Source organism: Carcharhinus amblyrhynchos, chromosome 1 (assembly GCF_965287045.1).
Source record: "Carcharhinus amblyrhynchos chromosome 1, sCarAmb.v2.hapA, whole genome shotgun sequence".
NCBI classification, from domain to species: Eukaryota; Metazoa; Chordata; class Chondrichthyes; order Carcharhiniformes; family Carcharhinidae; genus Carcharhinus; species Carcharhinus amblyrhynchos.
The window spans coordinates 62,454,920-62,475,383 of NC_137324.1; the positions used below are offsets into that span (position 1 = coordinate 62,454,920).

General features: G+C 42.5%; 1 protein-coding gene across 1 annotated transcript; it reads left to right on the forward strand.

The window, feature by feature from the left end:
* Positions 1-5,942: 5,942 nt before the first annotated feature.
* Positions 5,943-18,714, forward strand: LOC145342721 (granzyme K-like). The gene is made up of 5 exons (XM_080188649.1): positions 5,943-6,028; positions 8,576-8,720; positions 10,053-10,206; positions 13,514-13,777; positions 18,290-18,714. Exons 1-5 carry the CDS (start codon positions 5,965-5,967, stop codon positions 18,434-18,436), a joined length of 774 nt encoding a protein of 257 aa, XP_080044775.1. The 5' UTR covers positions 5,943-5,964; the 3' UTR covers positions 18,437-18,714.
* Positions 18,715-20,464: the final 1,750 nt, after the last annotated feature.

Genomic DNA, 20,464 nt, shown 5'->3' on the forward strand with positions numbered 1-20,464 from the left:
TGGTTTCCTCCCACAGTCCAAAGATGTGTAGGGTAGGTGGATTGGCCCTTAGAGTCAAGAGGGTTAGTGGGGTAAATGTGTGGGGTTATGGGGATATGGCCCAGGTGGGATTGGTGTCTGTGCAGGCTTGATGAGCCACATGACCTCCTTCTGCAGTGTACAGATTTTATGATTCTACAGAACATGTGAGATGAGACCAGGTAAATTGGAGCTGTATTTGCTGGTGGCAATGGAGATATTTATGTTGGCAGCTAGGAGAAGCTGGTCTCTTTTTGTGAGGTAAGTCCCTCTCTATATTTGGATAGGATTCACATCCATGGAGTCTGACCTGAAAGTTAGTTAGTTGATATATGAAAATCTGGGTTAGCCAGAAGGTCTTGAAGGGCTGTTATTCAGATAGGTGCTTTTTCTTTACAATTGTTCAATTGGAGGTTAATGAGTCCCAACTCTGATAAAATGTCATGAGAGGTGTTCCTATCAAATGGGTAACAAAGAAAGGTAATCCCGTGCCAAAGGGCATCCACCTAAAAGAAGGATATTATAGAGTCATAGATGCTTACAGAATGGAAACAGGCCCTTCGGCCCAACTTGTCTATGCCACCTTTTTTTTAACCCCTAAGCTAGTCTCAATTGCCTGCGTTTGGCCCATGTCTCGCTATACCCATCTTATCCATGCAACTATCTAAATGCTTTTTAAAAGACAAAATTGTACCCATCTCTACTACTACCTCTGGCAGTTCATTCCAGATACTCACCACCCTCTGTGTGAAAAACTTGCCCATCTCACCTTAAACCTATGCCCTCTAGTTTTAGAATCCCCTGTTTTTGGGAAATGATATTGACTATCTAGCTGATCTACGCCCCTCATTATTTTATAGACCTCTACAAGATCACCCCTCAGCCTCCTACACTCAAAGAACAACACAGCACGGGAAACAGGCCCTTCAGCCCAACGAGCCCGCGCCGCCGTCCCACTGTCTCAGTGAGCTATTCATGATTTTAGTCTACGCCTAATGTGCGAGGATCAGGGAGGTCCAATTTAGGGACAATTTAGTACCCAATCAATCAGCCTAAAAGCACATCTTTGGGATGTGGGAGGAAACCGGAGCACCCGGAGGAAACCCACGCAACCACGGGGAGAACGTGCAAACTCCCACAGACACAGGCCCAAATCCATGTGTCCGCACAGCAACAGAGATAGTCTCTGAGCTGTCATGTTGCCCTCAAGATGGTCCAGTTTAAGCACACTAACGACATGAAGCAATAGGCAACTCCCGAAGCAACGTCCAAGAGCAGCCCACTACAACCTGCCGCACGCATGCCCCTTGCTGGACTTAAATGCCTGTGGAGACAAAAAAATTCATTATTAAACAGGCAAAGACTGTAACATCCCTGAGGCAAAAACGTAATCCCAAGCCTACAATGTTTAGTAAGGCCTGCTATATCCCCCTATATGTAGCCCGCTCATGTGGCTGTCTAAGTGACTCTTAAACAACCCTAGCGTGCCTGCTTCCACCACCTTACTCGGTAGTGCATTCCACACCCCCACTACCCTTTGCGTGAAAAACTGCCCTCTAATATTTGTCTTATACCTAGCCCCCCTCACCCTAAGCCCGTGACCCCTCGTTCTATCCATTTCTAATAGCGGAAAAAGCTTACCACCATTTACTCTATCTATCCCCTTCATAATCTTATAAACCTCTATTAGATCCCCCCTCAGCCGACGTCTCTCAAGGGAAAACAGCCCTCCAAAGAAAAAAGTCTCAGTCTGTCCCGCCTCTCCTTATAACTCAAACCATCAAGTCCCAGTAGCATCCTAGTAAATCTTTTCTGCACTCTTTCTAGTTTAGTAATATCCTTTCTATAATAGGGTGACCAGAACGGCATACAGTATTCCAAGTGTGGCCTTAACAATGTCTTGTATAACTTCAATAAGATGTCCCAATTCCTGTATTCAATGTTCTGACCAATGAAACCAAGCATGCTGAATGCCTTCTTCACCACTCTGTCCACCTGTGACTCCACTTTTAAGGAGTTATGAATATGTATCCCTAGATGTCTTTGTCCTATAACTCTCCCCAGTGCCCTGCTATTAACTGAGTAAGTCCTGCCCTGGTTCAATCAACCAAAATGCATCACCTCACATATATCTAAATTAAACTCCATCTGCCATTCGTCAGCCTACTGACCCAATTGATCAAGATCCCATTGCAACCCTAGAAAACTTTCTTCACTGTCCACACCAATCTTGGTGTCATCTGCAAACTTCCCAATCATGCCTATTAAATTCTCATCCAAATCATTAATGTAATTTAATGATATTGATGTAAGGATAACATAACCTGGAGGGCCAGATTAATATTCTGCCTCAAATTGCACCACAGCCACTGGTGGAATTTGAACTAAATTAAGAAATCTGGAATTTAAAACTAACCTCAGTAACGGTGAGTAACATGAAGCTATCATCGATTGCTCTAAAAACCAATCTGACAAACTAATATCCTTTAGGGAAGGAAATCTGACTTCAGATGCACAGCAATGTAGTTGACTCTTAACTGCCCCCTTCAATGATCAAGCAAGCCACTCAGCTCAAAGGCCATTAAGGGTAAGCAACAAATACTGACCTTGCCAGTGATGCCCACATCCCATGAAAGAATAAAGAAAAACAAATGTCATGTACAAGCTGGATAGAGTTAATTGTTTCAATACATCACTGCAGTTTCCAAGATTCATCATACTTGGAAGTAAATGAGTAAGTTCAATGGCACTAGCTGACATGTGAAGATAAATTACTCTTCTTTCTGATCAAGTAAGAACCCAATATAAATGCTCATCTGTTATACCGTCCCCAATCCCCACTCCCAACAAATATCCCACATAGTGCCTTACTGCCCATGAAAAACACATCTTGAGCTTTGGGAGATATTCATTAGAAGAGCTCCACTAGGAAAGAGAGTGAAAAGGTAGGTCATGCTGATTAGTGCTTGTTTGATTTATATGTGAGTGGCCCATTGCCTAATACTGCAGTGTTAGCAGGAATGAACAATCAGTGAAACAAATGTGGGTAATGGTGATCTTATCCCATCATTGGTGCTGAAATCCCTATTGCGTAAAATGAATTTCCTCCACAATTCTTTCAGAAATATTGAAAATGAAAACATGTCTGGAAAGAAGATGTACTAAAAGATACTGTGCAAAAATAACACCATAAAGCAACTTACCATTTGCTCATAGAGCTTTTCCTGCTTCCATTCCAAATAGACGCTGAAGGAAAAAAGATGCTGGAAACCGAAAATGAAAGCAAAGAAGTGCTAGAAATGCTCAGTAGGCCAGACAGCATCTGTGGAGAGAAATAGTGTTTCAGGCTGAGATGGCCTTTCATCAGCTCTGAAACATTGACGCTATCTCTCCACAATTCTGCTGAATTGTCTGAGGTGCTGATTTGAATACATTTCAAACAAATCAGAGGTAATTGTTGAGGCTAACGGATGTTGCAATGAGTAGAAACAAAAATTGGATAGTTTCTTTAATGGATTTTCAGCAATGTTTTCTTGCCTGCCGCACAGCCTGTTTTAACCCTTATACAGTGGACAAATAACTACGAGTAGACGTCTTGTTAGTATGACCAATATTTATTTAAACCCACACAATCAATAATCACCCACCCGACCAACAATATGTTATCTTACAGAAAATACTAGAATTCAAGTCCAATACAAGACCTTGACTTAACTTTGCGTGACTGACAAGTACCCAAGCAGATATTGGCCTTTATCTGTGCGTCGGTCTCGGTAGTCGTCTGCATAGTCTGGTCCTTTGGTCTGGTGTGGCACTCTGGCTCTGCTCTTTCTTCCCTCCTTCTCGGGTGTGGTGGCTGTCCTCTTGCTGGCGATGGTCACCATTGTTGAGGCTCGCTCGTGGGGTCAGAGAGAGACAGAGATTCCTGGTTGTGCAGCACCCTTTATACCCCGTTTGGTTTCACACCTCTTTTTGGCCATTGCCAATGAATCAATCAGGACTTGATCACCCTGATCGATAAGAGTCCAATCAGGTGCTACCACACTAATCTAGGTGTGTCCCTAACGGCCATGTCTGTAGGTGCTGGAAGCACATAGGTCACATACCTTCCTCCTAAATAAGGATTCCCGGTGTCCCTATGTCTGGCACACAACCCAATGTGACCAGAAAGTCTCTTTCATTCTGGAGATGACCCATATCCTGTTTATTCACTCGTCAGGGTTGCAGCCTGTTTGTCTCAGTCTTTAAACCGCAGCGTGTCGGTTTAGTTTCTTGCCCAATTGTCCCAGAGTGCTTTACAAAACGCCATTTTAGATAGCCCATTTGGCTACAGTTTTTATGCCCAGACTGTACAAAATAAAATTACAAACTCAACTTTGAGGTGTAAGGGAGGAATTATGAATACAGATATTAGAAGCCAGTAGGATACTGCAGAAAAAGTGGATATAGAATCCATAGAAGATCATAGAATCCTTGCAGTGCAGATGGAGGCCATTTGGCCCATTGAGTCTGCACCAATAACAATCCCAAACAGCCCCTATCCCCATAACCCCACATATTTACCCTGCTAGTCCCCCTGACACTAAGGGGCAATTTACCATGGCCAATTGACCTAACCTGCACATCTTTGGACTGTGGGAGGAAACTGGAGCACCCAGAGGAAACCCACACAGACACGAACAGAATGTGCAAACTCCACACGGATAGTGACCCAAGTCCATGAGTTAAACCCAGGTCCCTGGCACTGTTAGGCAGCATTGCTAACCATTAGGCAGGGAAAGTAAACTAGACAAGATCAAGACGGTAACATCTGTACTTGACACACAGGCCGATGGCACAAGATAAGAGTCCAGTGTAATTAATTCTGCAATCAACACTTAAGAGATCAACAAACATAATATATGAATATTATATTGATGCTGCTTATACATATTAGTTTCATATTTCTCATATTATACCCAAATGAGATGGGTTCCAATACTGTGTATAAACGTATTGATTATAATAGAGTCATAGCATCACAGAGGTTTACAACATGGAAACAGGCCCTTCGGCCCAACTTGTCCATGCCGCCATTTTTTTGAAAACCCCTAAACTAATCCCAATTGCCCACATTTGGCCCATATCCCTCTATACCCATCATACTCACGTAACTATTGAAATGCTTTTTAAAAGACAAAATTGTACCCGCCTCTACTATTACCGCTTGCAGCTTGTTCCAGGCACTCACCACCCTCTGTGTGAAAAATTGCCCCTCTGGACGCCTTTGTATCTCTCCCCTCTCACCTTAAACCTATGCCCTCTAGTTTTAGACTCCCCTACCTTTGGGAAAAGATATTAACTATTTAGCTGATCTGTGCCCCTCATTATTTTATAAACCTCTTTAAGATCACCCCTCAGCCTCCTACGCTCCAGAGAAAGAAGTCCCAGTCTATCCAGCCTCTCCTTTCAACTCAATCCATCAAATCCCAGTAGCATCCTAGTAAATCTTTTCTGCACTCTTTGTAGTTGAATAGATCCTTTCTATAATAGGGTGACCAGAATTGCACACAGTAATCCAAGTGTGGCCTTACCAATGTCTTGTACAACTTCAACAAGACATTCCAACTCCTGTATTCAATGTTCTGACCGATGAAACCAAGCATGCTGAATGCCTTCTTCACCACTCTATAATCTTCTATAATTTTTTTTGTTAATAGGCCAGTTATGTTACATATTTTGCACTGATAAAATCTTTATATTCCTGTTCGATGTAGATTATACCCAATATATAACTTATTTTGTTTCTGGATTGATAGTTTATGCACACATTAGATTTCAAGGAACCTTGATCTTGATGAAATATTCACAGTCACATGTCTAACCACATCCTTTATCCAAACTTAAATAGAAGATCTAAGATAGAAAGCATATTCACTGACTCAGTTCTCACCCACACACTGACTGATGAAAATGCTGTCCCCAGCTCTGTCCAGCTTGGTGGTGATTATTTCCTTACTAATGCCAGGCTGTAAGTAAAACTATAGAGTTTCAACTCTTTTATATTGTGGCCTCAAACTTAATTTTGTATATTTGAAGATTTATTATTAAACTCCATACTGCAAATGTAATGAAAATCAGGAATCTGGTAAATTTATATAAAGTGCTGAGTATTTCCCGAATTTTCTGCTTTTATTTCATACAAACTGTATGTGCATGTTGTGTATGGTAGCCATAACGTGGCAATGCCAGCACTGGACTGGGGTGGGCACAGTACGAAGTCACACAGCACCAGATTAAAGTCCAACAGGTTTATTTGGAATCAAGAGCTTTTGGAGAACTGCTCCTTCCTCGGGTGAGTGTAATTAATTAACTCAACAAAACTGTGCGGTTTTGCTTTTGATGTTAATGTAGGCTGAAAATCTCCCACTCACCTGATGAAGGAGCAGCGCACTGAAAGCTCCTGATTCCAAATAAACCTGTTGGACTTTAACCTGGTGTTGTGAGACTTCTCACCGTGTTGTGTATGATTGGTTTAATACTTCTAAGTGTGTAACAGCTTCAATAAAAGGCCAGTTACATGAGACATTTTGTATTAAATGTAAGTATTCTGTCTTTATTTTATAACGTGTTCTGTTCATTTGTATAAATTCTGCAAAATGAAGGCGCTTTATAGTTTACCACAGAGAGTGAGACTATCTTAAAGAATTGCAACAAGTTAAAGATAAGCTTGCAATGTTTACACCTAATTTTCAGAGACTCTTCGTGCAAATATCTGGTAATGATTTAACTATTCTCTGCCTGTGTTGATTATAATTAATTAAATCATCAAAATTATGAGGTTTTGTTTTTGATGTTAATATAGGCTGAAAATCTCCCTTCTCACCCGCTACAGGAATTATAGCAGCAAGGCAGAAAATTTGGTGAAAATTAAAGGTCCGTTGCACTCGGGCGGGATTTTCCAGTCTTGGGGCATGCACAGTCAGAGAATCATAGAATCCCTACAGTGCAGAAGAGGCCATTTGGCTCATTGAGTCTGCACCAACTCTCTGACGGAGCATTTTGCCCAGACCATATCCCCAGTTCTATCACCATAAATCCATACATTTACCATAGCTAATCAATCCAACGCACACATCTTTGGACTGTAGGAGGGAACAGGAGCACCTGGAGGAAATCCAGGCAGGAGCATGGAGAATGTGCAAACTCCACACAGAAAGTCACCCAAGGTGAGAATTGAACTCGGGTCCCTGGCACTGTGAGACGACAGTGCAAACCACTGAGCCAATGTGCCATCCCTGGTTCCATCCGTACTTAATGTTTTCCCCAACGACTGTGTTTTACTGACTGTGACAATCTCCAATATAATTCACGGAATTATTGAATTGTTATGCTGCAGAAGGAGGCCATCTGACCCAACATGTGGATTAGGACTCCAAATGAGCAACTCACCTAATGTCATTCTCCTCTCTTCTCCCCATAACCCTGCACATTTTTCCTTTTCAGATAACATTTTAATTGTCATTTGAATATTTCAGTTGAACCAGCTTCCACCATACTCCCAGGCTGTATATCCTAGACTCTAAACACTCTCTGCATGGAAAAGCTCTTCTTCATCTCATTGCTGCTTTTTAAAATAATTGCTTTCAATCTGACCCTCTTGTCCTCGATCCTTTCACAAGTGGGAACATTTTCTCCCTGGCTGCTTTGCCCAGACTCCTCATGATTTTGAATACCTCTGTCAAATTTTCTCTCAGCCTTCTTTTCTCTCAGGATAACAAGCCTCACTTCTCCAATCTGCCACAGTGGCATGGTGGCACAGGGGTGGCTCGGTGGTTGGTACTGCTGCCTCACAGTGCCAGGAAACCTGGTTCGATTCCCGGTTTGGATCACTGCCTGCGCAGAGTCTACACATTCTCCCTGTATCCAGGTGAACTCCTCTGGGTGCTCCGATTTCCTCCCACTGTCCGAAAGACGTGCTGGTTTGGTGCATTGGCCATGCTAAATTCGCCCTTAGTGTACCCAAACAGGTGCCAGAGTATGGCGACTAAAGGGTTTTCACAGTAACTTCATTGCAGTGTTAATGAAAGCCTTTTTGTCACACTAATAAAAAAACTTTAAAAACTTCACCTGCTCTTTGTCTGCTTATTTCACCAATTTGTTGATACACTTTTGAAGTTCTGCACTAACATCATCACAGTTCTGTGACGATTTGTGTCGCCTGCAATTTCAGGCTTAGAAAGTACTGTTGGTAATATTAATCATAATTTGTATTCTGACCCTGGAAACATAAACATGTAATAAACCTACATGTTTAGTCATGTTCCCTGTGCAGGAGACTGCAGCCACTACTAGTCTGACCTACATGTAACTCCAGTCCCACACTGCATGATTTACTCTTAATACCCTCAAGGCAACTCGGGATGGGTACTAATTACCACTTGTCAATGTTGTCCATGTTTAACAAACAAATTGAAGAAAAATACAAAGGGGTAAGATGTCATTGGAATGCATTATCTGTGATTTTTTGATTCTACATTGTCACACTCTGAGAACCTCCACATTTTTATTATTATAGACAGCTGTATGGAGATTATTGGAGGCCAGGAGGTCGTGCCCCATTCCAAACCTTACATGGCGTCCGTCCAGTTTAACAGAAAACATAAGTGTGGTGGAGCTTTAATCCAAACTAACTGGGTCCTGACAGCTGCACACTGCCAGAAGTAAGTTACAATAGATGAATATCTCTTTGAAATGTAAATGCACTACGGGTAAAAACATTAAAGTTATGTTTGGAACAATATCTCTAAGATATATGGTATTTTTGCTGCACTGAGCTTCTCCTGTCACATTATTGTATAACTCATCTTACCATTGCAAAACTCTCCTTTCTGTCCTGCAACCTCCTGGAAACAGAGGAAAAGGTAACCAAAAACTTTAGCTATTTAGGAAGAATGTCCAAGAAATTTCTCTCCAACTCACAAGTGCAATAAAGCTATAGCCAAGAGAGCACGATACCAATTTGTGCATTTACATATTCAAATTATATATGTATAGCACCTTTAACATAACAAAATGTCCCAAAGCATTTCACAGAAACATTATGAAGCAAAATCTAATACGGAGCCACACAAGGAAGAAACTAAGGTAGAGAGGAAAAAAGTTTAGGGAGGAAATTCCAGAGCCTGGGATCGAATGGTTGAGCAATTCAAATCAGGGATGCTCAAGAGGCCTGAAATAGAGGCACAAAGATATCACAGCAGTGTTATATGGCTGGAGATGATTACAGAAATAGGAAGGAGGCAGACCATGGAGAGATTTGAAAACAAGAATGCAAATTTGAAGGTGATGTTCAAGGTGCTGCTTGACTGGGAGCCATTGCAGCTCAGCGAGCACAGGGGTAATGGGTAAATGGAGCTCGTTGTGATTTAGGACAAGGGCAGTAGAGATTTGGATGACCTGTTGATGAAACTTCTGGCATGATCTTATTGGCCATTTAAGGCATGCTCCTGCTGCAGCGAGGTCGGACAATTTGGTGCTCAGCCAAATCTCCGTTCACTGCAGCGGGATGAGAAAATCCTGCCAGCATGAATGGCATGAATTCCCGCTACAGAATATGGGATCAGCCCCAAGTCCACGAGGATGGTCAATTCTGAAGGCAAGAAAGGCATGGATGAGTTTTTCAGCAGCAGATTAGTTAAGACAGGGATGAAAAGCAGGCAATATTTTGGAGATGGAAGGTGGTAGTTTTAGTTATAGTGCAGCTTTGTGGTCAGAAGCTCATTTCAAGGATTAATTTGTGTATTTCTTTGCTTCTTGTTTAAATAAAGGTCTTAATCCAAGTTCACAATTCCAATCAAACAAAGGACAGAGCATTTGGAAAGAAACACATTTGCTGTTATTATTACAAGCTGTGACTTCAACTCAAATGATGGCATTTGTATTCTTTCCAATTCTCTGTTATATTGCTACAATTATTCCTCCTGTGGTACTATATAAACTACAAAAAATGTTAACAAAAATAATTGATCTAATTTCCGTCATGTCTTTTACAGCAAAAGGCCTCCTAATCGTTGGTTTCGAGTAGTCCTTGGAGCTCACTCACTTTTTAAAAGAGAGAAGGAAAAACAAATATTTACTGTTCGAAGAATGATCCCGCATCAACTGTATGACTCAAAATTGATGACAAATGACATCATGCTTCTCGAGGTAAAAACGTTAACGCTTTATATTTCTAATTAGATTGTGTAGAGATTCATTTGTTTCAGCCTGTAGCTATCGACTGGGTGCAGGGAATGATTGCTGTATCTGAACTGCTTGGTTTGAACTGTATCCAATATTAGACCTCCAGCCTCATTTAAATGAGGTCATGACCTATGCTGGACATTCCAACACAGCTCACCAGTGAAAAGGTATAGCGGGTGATTTTGTGCCCAAACTCTCCCTGTGCGGGATCGCTGTTGCGGGCACAAAATCTGGAGAGAATCTGAAAATGCAAATTTTGGCGCAAAATTGCAAATTCCAATTTTCGACACTCCACACCAGTGGAGAAACGTGACTCTCACTGCAGGAGCCCGGGAAACTCATTTTAATACATCGGCATATCATTATCAAGCATTCGCGCCAGAAATTCCGAGTACTCAGGTCACCATCATCTTTCAGGGTGTTCAGTACTCAGGGACACAGTTCAGGACACAGGGGACACATGTAGGTTCAACTCAGAGTGGGGATCACTGTCATGATTTTGGGGAGAGGGGTCGTTTACAGGCTTTACCCTCCCTTCATGTCAAGTTGCTCTTTACTCCAAGGAGGTCTGGTGACTAACATGCAGGCATGGCTTCACATGCCTCCCATGCTGGGCTTGTGTCCAAATCATCACTGAGTAATTGCCCTTCCTTTGTGGGAGCTTCAAAGTGTTCGGGAAAAGTTAAAATTGCAAGTAGGCCTACATTAACACTGCAATGAAGTTACGGTGAAAATCCCTTAGTTGCCACACTCCGGCGCCTATTCAGGTACAGTGAGGGAAATTTAGCATGGTCAATGCACCAAACCAGCATGTCTTTTGGACTGTGAGAGGAAACTGGAGCACCCAGAGGAAATCCATGCAGATGCGGTGAGAACGTGAAGAATTCACATAGATAGTGACCCAAGCTGGGAATTGAACCCAGGTCCCTAGAGTTGTGAGGCAGCAGTGCTAACCAATGTGCTAGAGGGGCAGTGCTGGAGATGACTATGAGGTCCCTGGGTGTGGGTTTGTGAGAAACCAGGTGGGAAAGGGCAGAGAAGGGCTCACAATAATGGAGTGTTTCCCTGCATCAAGAGGCACGAAGACTCTCACTTGGGGAAGGGCGGCTGGAGTATGTCCTGAATAGACTCAGGTAATAGTTTGAGCCCAAAGGGGATTAGTATAATGGAAGTTCAAATCCACTTCTCAGAGAAGTTTGACTATCAGAAGGAGCACGGTGCCATAGTAGGCTGATTCACTCTACAGCTCTTGTCACCTGGGGGCCCTCTGGGGAAGTGCTGGACATGCTAATTGCTGTTTTCTCAATAATCAGCTTTGTCTCATCAACCAGAAGAGGAAGCCAGTAGTCAGAGCAACATTCTCATCCTCCCTAGACTAGTCAATCCCCTGATTAACTCTCCAGAGCTAAACATTAATGGCACAGGTTGGAGGCAAGCCATTTACCAGTACAGAGAGTGACAGGGTTGGAGGAGCATTTCCTCATGAACCTGCTCCTGAGCCTGGTCAAACTTGCTATCAATAGGTCCAGGCTGTGTGGGGTAAGGGGAGGATCATTCGACAGTCTACCCCTCTATCGCAGCTATATTCACAGATGGGTGTCCCCGGAAGGGAGCATGCAGAATCCACTGACATCCTTGAGGCCTTCTGTGCTCAATAAACACAGTAAGAAGACTCACAACACCAGGTTAAAGTCCAACCAGTTTATTTGATAGTAAACTCACAAGCTTTCGGGGTTTGCCCCTTCATCAGGTGAGTGGAGAGTTCTAGTCTCAAACAGGGCATATAAAGGCTCACACAGTTTACAGAATACTGATTAGAATGTGAGTCTTTACAGCTAACCTGCTATTTTAGTCTTAAAGGTGCAGACAATGTGAGTGGAGATAGCGTTAGGCATAGGTTAAAGAGATGTGTATTGTCTGGAGACTTTGTCCCTCAGTTTATTTGATTTAGTTTATTTGGGTTTGGTCTCAAACAAAAGAGTTAGAGCCTAGCCGTTAACCCTTTGGAACCCAAGACTTCTTGCAAGCTTCAACACTACACCGATCACACTGGTGTGTACCACTATGCAAGGCATGATGGTGATGTGTAGCCTTCCTAACTGTGCAGCCCCCAATTGCTAAGCAATGACCACATGCTTCTACTACCTTTATTTATTCTTCATGCTATAAGCTGCTCTAAGCACAATGAAAGCACTGTTGGAACTGAGCCAACCTCCACACATACAAACATCTTGGTCTATCTTGAACTAACTATAGGTTTGCCCTTCTTTGCATGGAAACACTAAATTGAACACACTTAAAACTATGCCTTATTTCTAATGTTTACCAATGCAAATCCCTTTGTTTTCCTAACCTGCCCCAGGGAAGTCATTAAAAGGACAGGGATGTCATTGTGCAGAGTGACTGAGAAGAGGAGCACAGGGCAATTAAAGGGAAAAAACAAAATACGTTCAGGAAATGGGGTAGGGCTGTGGAATTTGAACCGCGATCCACATTCAGGAAAGTGTTTGTAATACACTTATCGTTTTGACGGATGTTTGCTGCAATCTCTTTAAGGACTATCTATCAGGCTGCGTGTAACCTTGGCTTTCCCAAATGCAATCGGGTGGGCTTATTTTAGCTATTCTAATATTGAATGTTTATTCTAAATGAGTCCAGTAACCTACAAAGTATTGTGGAACGCTATCTATGGGTGCTAATCCAGCAAAAGTTCAAAGTCATGATTAACTGAATTGTGTGATGTTTTATTTGTTTCCTCGGAATAAATTCTAGAAATATCAATGCAGCAATATGTGCAACAAAAAACATACAAAGCTATGTAGTCGCCAAGGTGGCACAGTGGTTAGCACTGCTGCTTCACAGCGCCAGAGGCCTGGGTTTGATTCCCAATTTGGGTGACTGTGCGGAATCTGCACATTCTGCTTGTCTGCGTGGCTTTCCTCCAGGTGCTCTGATTTCTACCCAAGGTCCGAAAGACGTGCTGGTAAGGTGCATTGGTTATGTTAAATTCTCCCTCAGTGTACCCAAACAGGTGCTGGAATGTGGCGATAGGGGGTTTTCATAGTAACTTCATTGCAGTGTTAATGTAAGCCTACTTGTGACACTAATAAATAATATTTTACTTTAAGTCATTGGCTGCTCAAACCTGACTCAATAAATACCCGTCTGTTTTTCACAAAATTGACTGCATGCCCAGTAACTGAAGATGGAATTTGAGAAAACTCAAATCGCATGTAAAAATAATTCATATGCTTTTTAAATGTAATTCCAGCTCAATGGCACTGCGACTCTGAACCAGTTTGTGAATGTCCTGAAACTGCCTACAAATGGAAAGGATGTTAGGAGTGGAACCATTTGTAATGTTGCAGGTTGGGGAAAGACCGAGACTTGGTCCAGCGTTTCTGACACAATGCAAGAAGTGAATGTGACTGTCATAGACAGGAACTTGTGCTTGCAATATTACACCTACCACCCCACAATATCACAGGACGTGCTTTGTGCTGGTGACAAAAATGGAGAGAAAGACTCTTGCCAAGTAAGTATCCATGAAATAAAAGTTACTCCAAAATTCTAGATTAATAGATAGCTGAATGCAAGCTAAGAACTTCTACAAAAAAAAAGAAGCTGTTGCTGTGTTTAGCAGATTCCGAGCTCTGTATTGTCCAGCAGTGGAAGAAGCTTCAAAAGCCCTGGCTATCAGACAGTGGGGCAAATTCACTGATCTCACAATTCCCATGGGCATTGGCCTACAATCTGCAATGCTGCTTCTCTTGTTCCATGCCCCTAGGAAGTCCATCTGCTTGCTGGGAGCATAGGCTACTGAATTTATGCTGGCAAGTTCTCCAATCTCTGTTTCGTAATGTGTGCTGGACAGGGGTCAGTCCCATTGGGCAAAGGAGAAAGGACTTTAAGGGGCAGCTGCCCAGTGAAAGTGTTCTTCCAGCTTCCCAGGGGCCAGGCTTTTATACCATGTGCCAAAAAGTAAATTTACAAATATAAAATACAAAACAATCTGACAGCTGCAGAAGGGGGAATTTAATGGGATGCCACAGTCCCTTTCCTGCCAGTTAAAAGTTCAGAGGAGCTTGCCCACTGTCCTAATGGGCCCTACAGTAATTTAATGCTGGAAGCAATATTAGTTATTTCAACAGAGGGGAGGAGACATTTCTTCACCCAAAGAGTGGTGAGCCTGTGGAATTCATTACCACAGGAAGTAGTTGATGCCAGAACATTGAATATATTCAAGAGATGGCTGGATATAGCACTTGGGGCGAATGGGATCAAAGGTTATGGGGAGAAAGCAGGATTAGGCTACTGAGTTGGATGATCAGCCATGATCGTAATGAATGGTGGAGCAGGCTCGAAGGGCCAAATGGTCTCCTCCTGCTCCTATCTTCTATGTTTCCATGTTTCTGTGAAATACTTCCATCTTGATCTCATGAGGAGGTCTAGCCTGGGAGCACTGCAGATCAATCAAATGGACACCAGCTCTATAGTTCCCACAGTGACTAATCATCCCAGCAACATGTTTTAAACCATTGTCTGCCAAAAAAAAACACACCATCTACCACGGTGGGGGCTGGCAATACACTGTATAAAGAAAACAGCATTGCATTATAAAATGCCGTGGCTTTGCACATGAGGTCACTGCAACAGAAAAAGAATCCCGTCTTTTTTTTATGTATTGCCCCTTCCCTCTTCTGAATGTATTGACGTTTCACTGGGTTACAATCCTGTAGCCGTCTTTGAAGTACCTTGTGCAAGTGATCATTCTTTGTATGTGAACTTATACAATGAGTTTTGGCAGCTACTCAACCAATGTTGCACTTAATCAAAGTTTACAACGTGCCACTTGTATCAGGGCCTATTGAATGAGGGTCAGAAGCAGAAACCCCAGTCAATTTACATCTCTCAAACACAAGGATAACAATTTATTAGGTGAGGTGGGAGCAGGGGCTGCTTTTAAAAAAATACCTTTCATGGGATGTCGGCATTGCTGACTGGGTCAGCATTTATTGCTCATTGGCTAACTGCCAACCAACTGAGGGCATTAACATTCAGCATTGCTGTAGATTTAGAGGCACCTGTAGGCCAGACCAGATAAAGATGGCAGATTTCTTTCTCTAAAGGACATTGGTGAATCAGATGGGTTTTTAAACAACAATTGGTAGTGACTCCCTGGTCATCATTAGGCATTTAATTCAAAATTTTAATGAATTCCCACCTGCCATGGTGGGATTTGAACCTGGGTCCCCAGAGAATTGCCCTGGGTCACTAGATTATTAGTCCAGTGACAGGACCATTATGCCCCTCCCTCCCTTGTTTTCTGGTGAGGAAATATGGAATAATTAATTTCTTCAGGTCCAGCTAATGATAATGGCAGCACCTGATTGGTACCTTTTGTTTCCATTTCCTGGCCACAGCCAGCCAGATTGAGAGATGGACTGCGTGTTGAACAAGTCAACCTGTGATCAGAAAGGCCAAGGGAGGGGTGAGAGATTAGAATAGACAATAGTAGAGGAAATTCCAAGTGCTTCAGAATTGGAAGGGCCTCAGGAGGGAAATCAGAAGAGTTAGTGATGAAGGAGGAAAATGATGACTGATTGTAAGGCAGGCAACCTCATTATAATTTTAAAGGAATTGCGCTGTAATTTCATTAACCCCAAAAAGAGCTTTGATTTGGCTTCAGACTTTGTACATTTTCACATGGCCACCTGGCCAAATTCCTATCTTGAGGGTTAAAATTCTCCTCATCAATTCTAAAAGCCCACACTGGGGCCAACTTGCTCTACAAACTGAGGAATCACTGTCTAAACCTTTCTGGCTTGCATATTGATAATAGCATTAGATTAACAAGGCAGAATCATAGGGCACTGAAAGGGACTATTCAGCTTACTGAGTCCTTGCCTGCTCTCTGCAGAACAATCTAGTCCATCCCATTCACTCACTTTATTCCAGTTGCCCTGCAAGTTTATTTCCCCCAAGTGCCATCCAATTCATTTTGGACAGCATTCAGTGTCTCCATTTCCACCACTCCATAGGCTGCAAGTTCTAGATTGTTACCATTTGCTGTGTAAAAAAGATTCTTCCTCATTGCCCCTCTGTACCTGTTGCCCAAAATCTTATATCTCTGTCCCCGAGTCCTTGTTTATCAGCTACTGGGAACAACTTTTCTTTGTCTACCTTGTCTAAACTTGTCATAATCTCGGACGTTTCCATCAAATCTTCCCTCAGTATCCTTTGCATTACTGGAAATAACCTGTTTCTCCAGCCTAACATTGCAGCTAAATTCCCTCATTAAATAGAATGACCTAGAGGTTTATAGTACTGAAACAGGCTGTTTGAGTCTATAGGCCTTTGCAGTGTTCATACTTCACATAAGTCACCTTCCACCACATTTTATATTCTTTTCTCTCTTACGTGCTTATTTGGCTTCCCATTAAATGTACCTATTAGTTCACCTCAACAATTCAATCTGGCAGCAAATCCAGCATCAGTACCACTTTTAGTTACTCAGTTTGAGTTCTTATTGAAAAAGGTGGAGAGAGGAGGAGGAATGATACAGCATGTAAGAAAGAAATTAACATCTAGCAACAGCCTACCACAACACCACTGATGTAATGGAAACCCTGGGTGAACATAAGAACATAAGAAATAGGAGCAGGAGTAGGCCATCTAGCCCTTCGAGCCTGCCCCACCATTCAATAAGATCATGGCTGATCTGTCGTGGCTCAGTTCCACATTCCTGCCCTCTCCCCATAACCCTTAATCCCCTCGCTTATCAAAAACCCATCAACCCGCGTCTTAAAAATATTTAGCAAGGCAGCCTCCACCACTTCAACGGGCAGAGAATTCCAGAGATTCACCACCCTTTGAGTGAAGAAGTTCCTCCTCAACTCCATTCTAAATCGCCCCCCCTTTATCTTGAGGCTGTGCCCCCTAGTCCTACTGTCCTTTCTGAGCAGGAAGAGTCTCTCCACCTCTATCCTATCCATCCCATTCATCATCTTATCCGTCTCAATGAGATCTCCCCTCATTCTTCTAAACTCTAACGAGTACAAGCGTGAATGACATTCTGTATGACCTCCAGTCATTTAGATAGTTCAAAAGTAGTGGTGACGTCCCATTCAGGTTTAGTGCACTGGCTGCATTTTCAAGTTGATTTCAGCTTTTTTTGACAAATATTACCGATATAGACCATCAGATTTTGCAGATATCTTTCTGAAAATGCCTTTTTAGTGACAATTTAACTCTTTTATTTGGTTGAAATTGTAATTTGAACTCAAGATTAATAGCAATCTCTAAGGGGTTGTGGATAAGTTGATCCATTGTTAGAAGGGCCAATTTTGAAGGATACAAATATCAGGCATCACTGCAAATCATGTCTGGAGAGTCAGTGCCACATAAGGGGGAACAGAGAGGAAGGATGGGAATGGCATTGGCTGGGCTGCTTGGAATGGAAAGGATGTGGTGGCGGGCAAAGTATGAAAAAGAAAATGCTGTTTTCCACATTCCTATCACATTGAGTTGCTGCATGGGGTGGGTGGAGTGAGGGGGTTGGAAGGAACGAGTACAGGCCCCTGCCCAAGCTTTAATGAGGTAAGTGGACTAAGCATTAACATGCTGAATGTGAAGCCATTCGGTGCCAGACAGTGGCCAGGCCAATTAAAAAATAGACTGCCCGGTAAAGGACCTCTGGTCAGCTTACCATTGACGTAATCTGAATTCCCAGATGGGTAGGTTGGCAATAATTCACACTGCTTCAAATAATTGACTAACTATCATGGTTTAGTACCAAATCAAGACAAATAGACTAATACGAGGGATGCAGTAATTAGTCAACAACTTCATCTTTGTGTATCACGGGACAACCTGGATGGTGGATGGTAAATTAGAAGGCCTTGATCCTTTTTTTAAAATTGGCAATTGCTCTGTTCATAATTTGGTTCGGGCTATCTTAAACAGAGCTATTCCTACAGTGACAGTCACACAAACTTGGAAAGAGAATCCAATCACTTGAAATCATTCTGTATTTCTTCTATTTCAGGGAGATTCAGGTGGTCCATTACTATGCAATGGAAATTACAACGGAATTGTTTCTTTCGGATGCAGTTGTGCAATCGCCCATAAACCAGGTGTTTACACACGTCTCACGGAGAAATACCTTACCTGGATTAAGAGGATAATTCAATAATGAGACTTCCAGAGATAGCTTAAGCTTTGCCTGCTATATTATTTGTGTCCTATTAATTGTCACAGCTCAAATAGTAAAACATAGAAATGGAATAGCTGCAGTGAGAAGTTAAGTGTTTGCCAAAAAGTTATTTCCTATTCAACAATTACGCTGAAAAAAATTCATACATCCTTTTATATCTAGAGCAGAACTGAACACTTTTAACTCGAATGATACCCTGTCAAGATTATGAAGGGTTTAATAAATTAAGATGGCAATGAAAGATGACCATAGAAAGAAATAACTATCACCCTAACTATCAGCTCTAACTATCACCAGAATTACACCCATCCAACTATGCAGGATTTGCATCTCATTTATTTGTGACCACTGCAAATGTATCTCACAGACCCATCTATCTCCTGTAGCCAGATTGCCTCGCTCACATACATTCCTCCTTGTCCTCTTCAATGGGCTCCACTTACACACAAGGGAATCCAGTATGCCTCAATTCTTCCAGCATGTTGCCATCCTGCAAGAGTCAAATACTTGGTGTAGGAAGATCTCACCCTAGTATTGTCCCCCTGGCATGCAGATCTTGTAAGTGGCTAAGTGAGATTCCATCTTTTTCAAGGTCAACCACAAGATTCTGGAATTGGCAGGGGCTGTGAATAACCATGGGTGGAATTCTCCCATTTTGAGACGAAGTGCTCTGGCAGGGCAGGAATGTAGAACATTTCCCACTGTGGAGGCTGGTGGGAAAACATGCCAACTCTTCCAGTCCTGACCTGGATGTTTCACGCCATATCCCATGATAGGGCAGGCCTGGATAGCAGGTAGTCCACTGTCGAGTGCCATATTGAAAAGTCACCCAACATCACTGACCCACTATTGAGGGAAGAAGGTGGACCTCCTGAGAACGAAAATAGATCTCCAGAAACCTTCTAAGATTGAAAGATGGGATCTCTTCAGGGCACAGGATCTGGAGACTCCACCTGCAGATGCTTCCCTGACCCATTGCTTTGGGTTCCAGGGTTGTCTCCATCCTGATCTCTGGGTGTTCTGGTGAATGCCAACAACTGCATGCCACATTGTTCCAAACACCTTTCATGCTGACATGTTTTCCTGTCGGCATCGTGGGGGATCTGGCATGGGGCTTTTGGCCCTTCATCTGCATCCCATTAATGGCCTCTGGTGGGTTTTCCAACCTATGCTGGGCACCAGTGGAAGATCCTGCTGTAAATGCACACTGACACGGAACCAATTTTCAGGCATCCTACCATATTCTTCCCCCACACACACCATCAAACTCATCAGCAGGGACTTGGGAGAATTCCACCCTATGTTCCTGTCTTCTTCTGACAAGTTCTGCAATAGACCTTTTGAACAAGTATACGGTTGCTTCTTCTAGGATTCTCTGCACAAACAGTTTTTGATGCGCAGTCTATAAATTCTGGTAAAAAGGAATTAGATAGGAATGGGATGGATGCAAATAGCTGTGTGAAGTCCCATTGCCCTTTTCTAACTCAATTCTCAGCTTTGACATCTAAACTTTACTTTCTTTTAGATGCTTAGGTATACCCCAACTCAAATGAAAGTTCATGAATATATTAACATAAGATCCTAATGACATTTTGATGGCCTACTGAGTGGAGTTGTCTGAAAGCTGCCTCTCTGCCTCTTTCACCCTTCTCCAGGAAGTTAGATGGTCAATGGGATGTTTCAGTAAGACACAGGAGAGAGACAGGAGTTAAGGAAGCCTAGACCGCAGCCTGATGGTGTCAGATAGATTTAATTCTCGCATTACTGACTGAAACTTCTCGGTAATTAAAATTCGCCATCTCTCCATAATTTCTTAAAATAGAGGGAATTTACAGAAGTTCGGAAGCAAGAATCAGAGAGATAGAAATTCTGATCCTGCGCATATCAGCCATAATTATCATCCTTTACACGGACTCAGAAGTAGAATCTTTACCACAAGCCAGGTGACATAATTCAAATTTCACCATTTGCTGACAATGTTAACTCTGTTTAAATATCTGCTGGTAG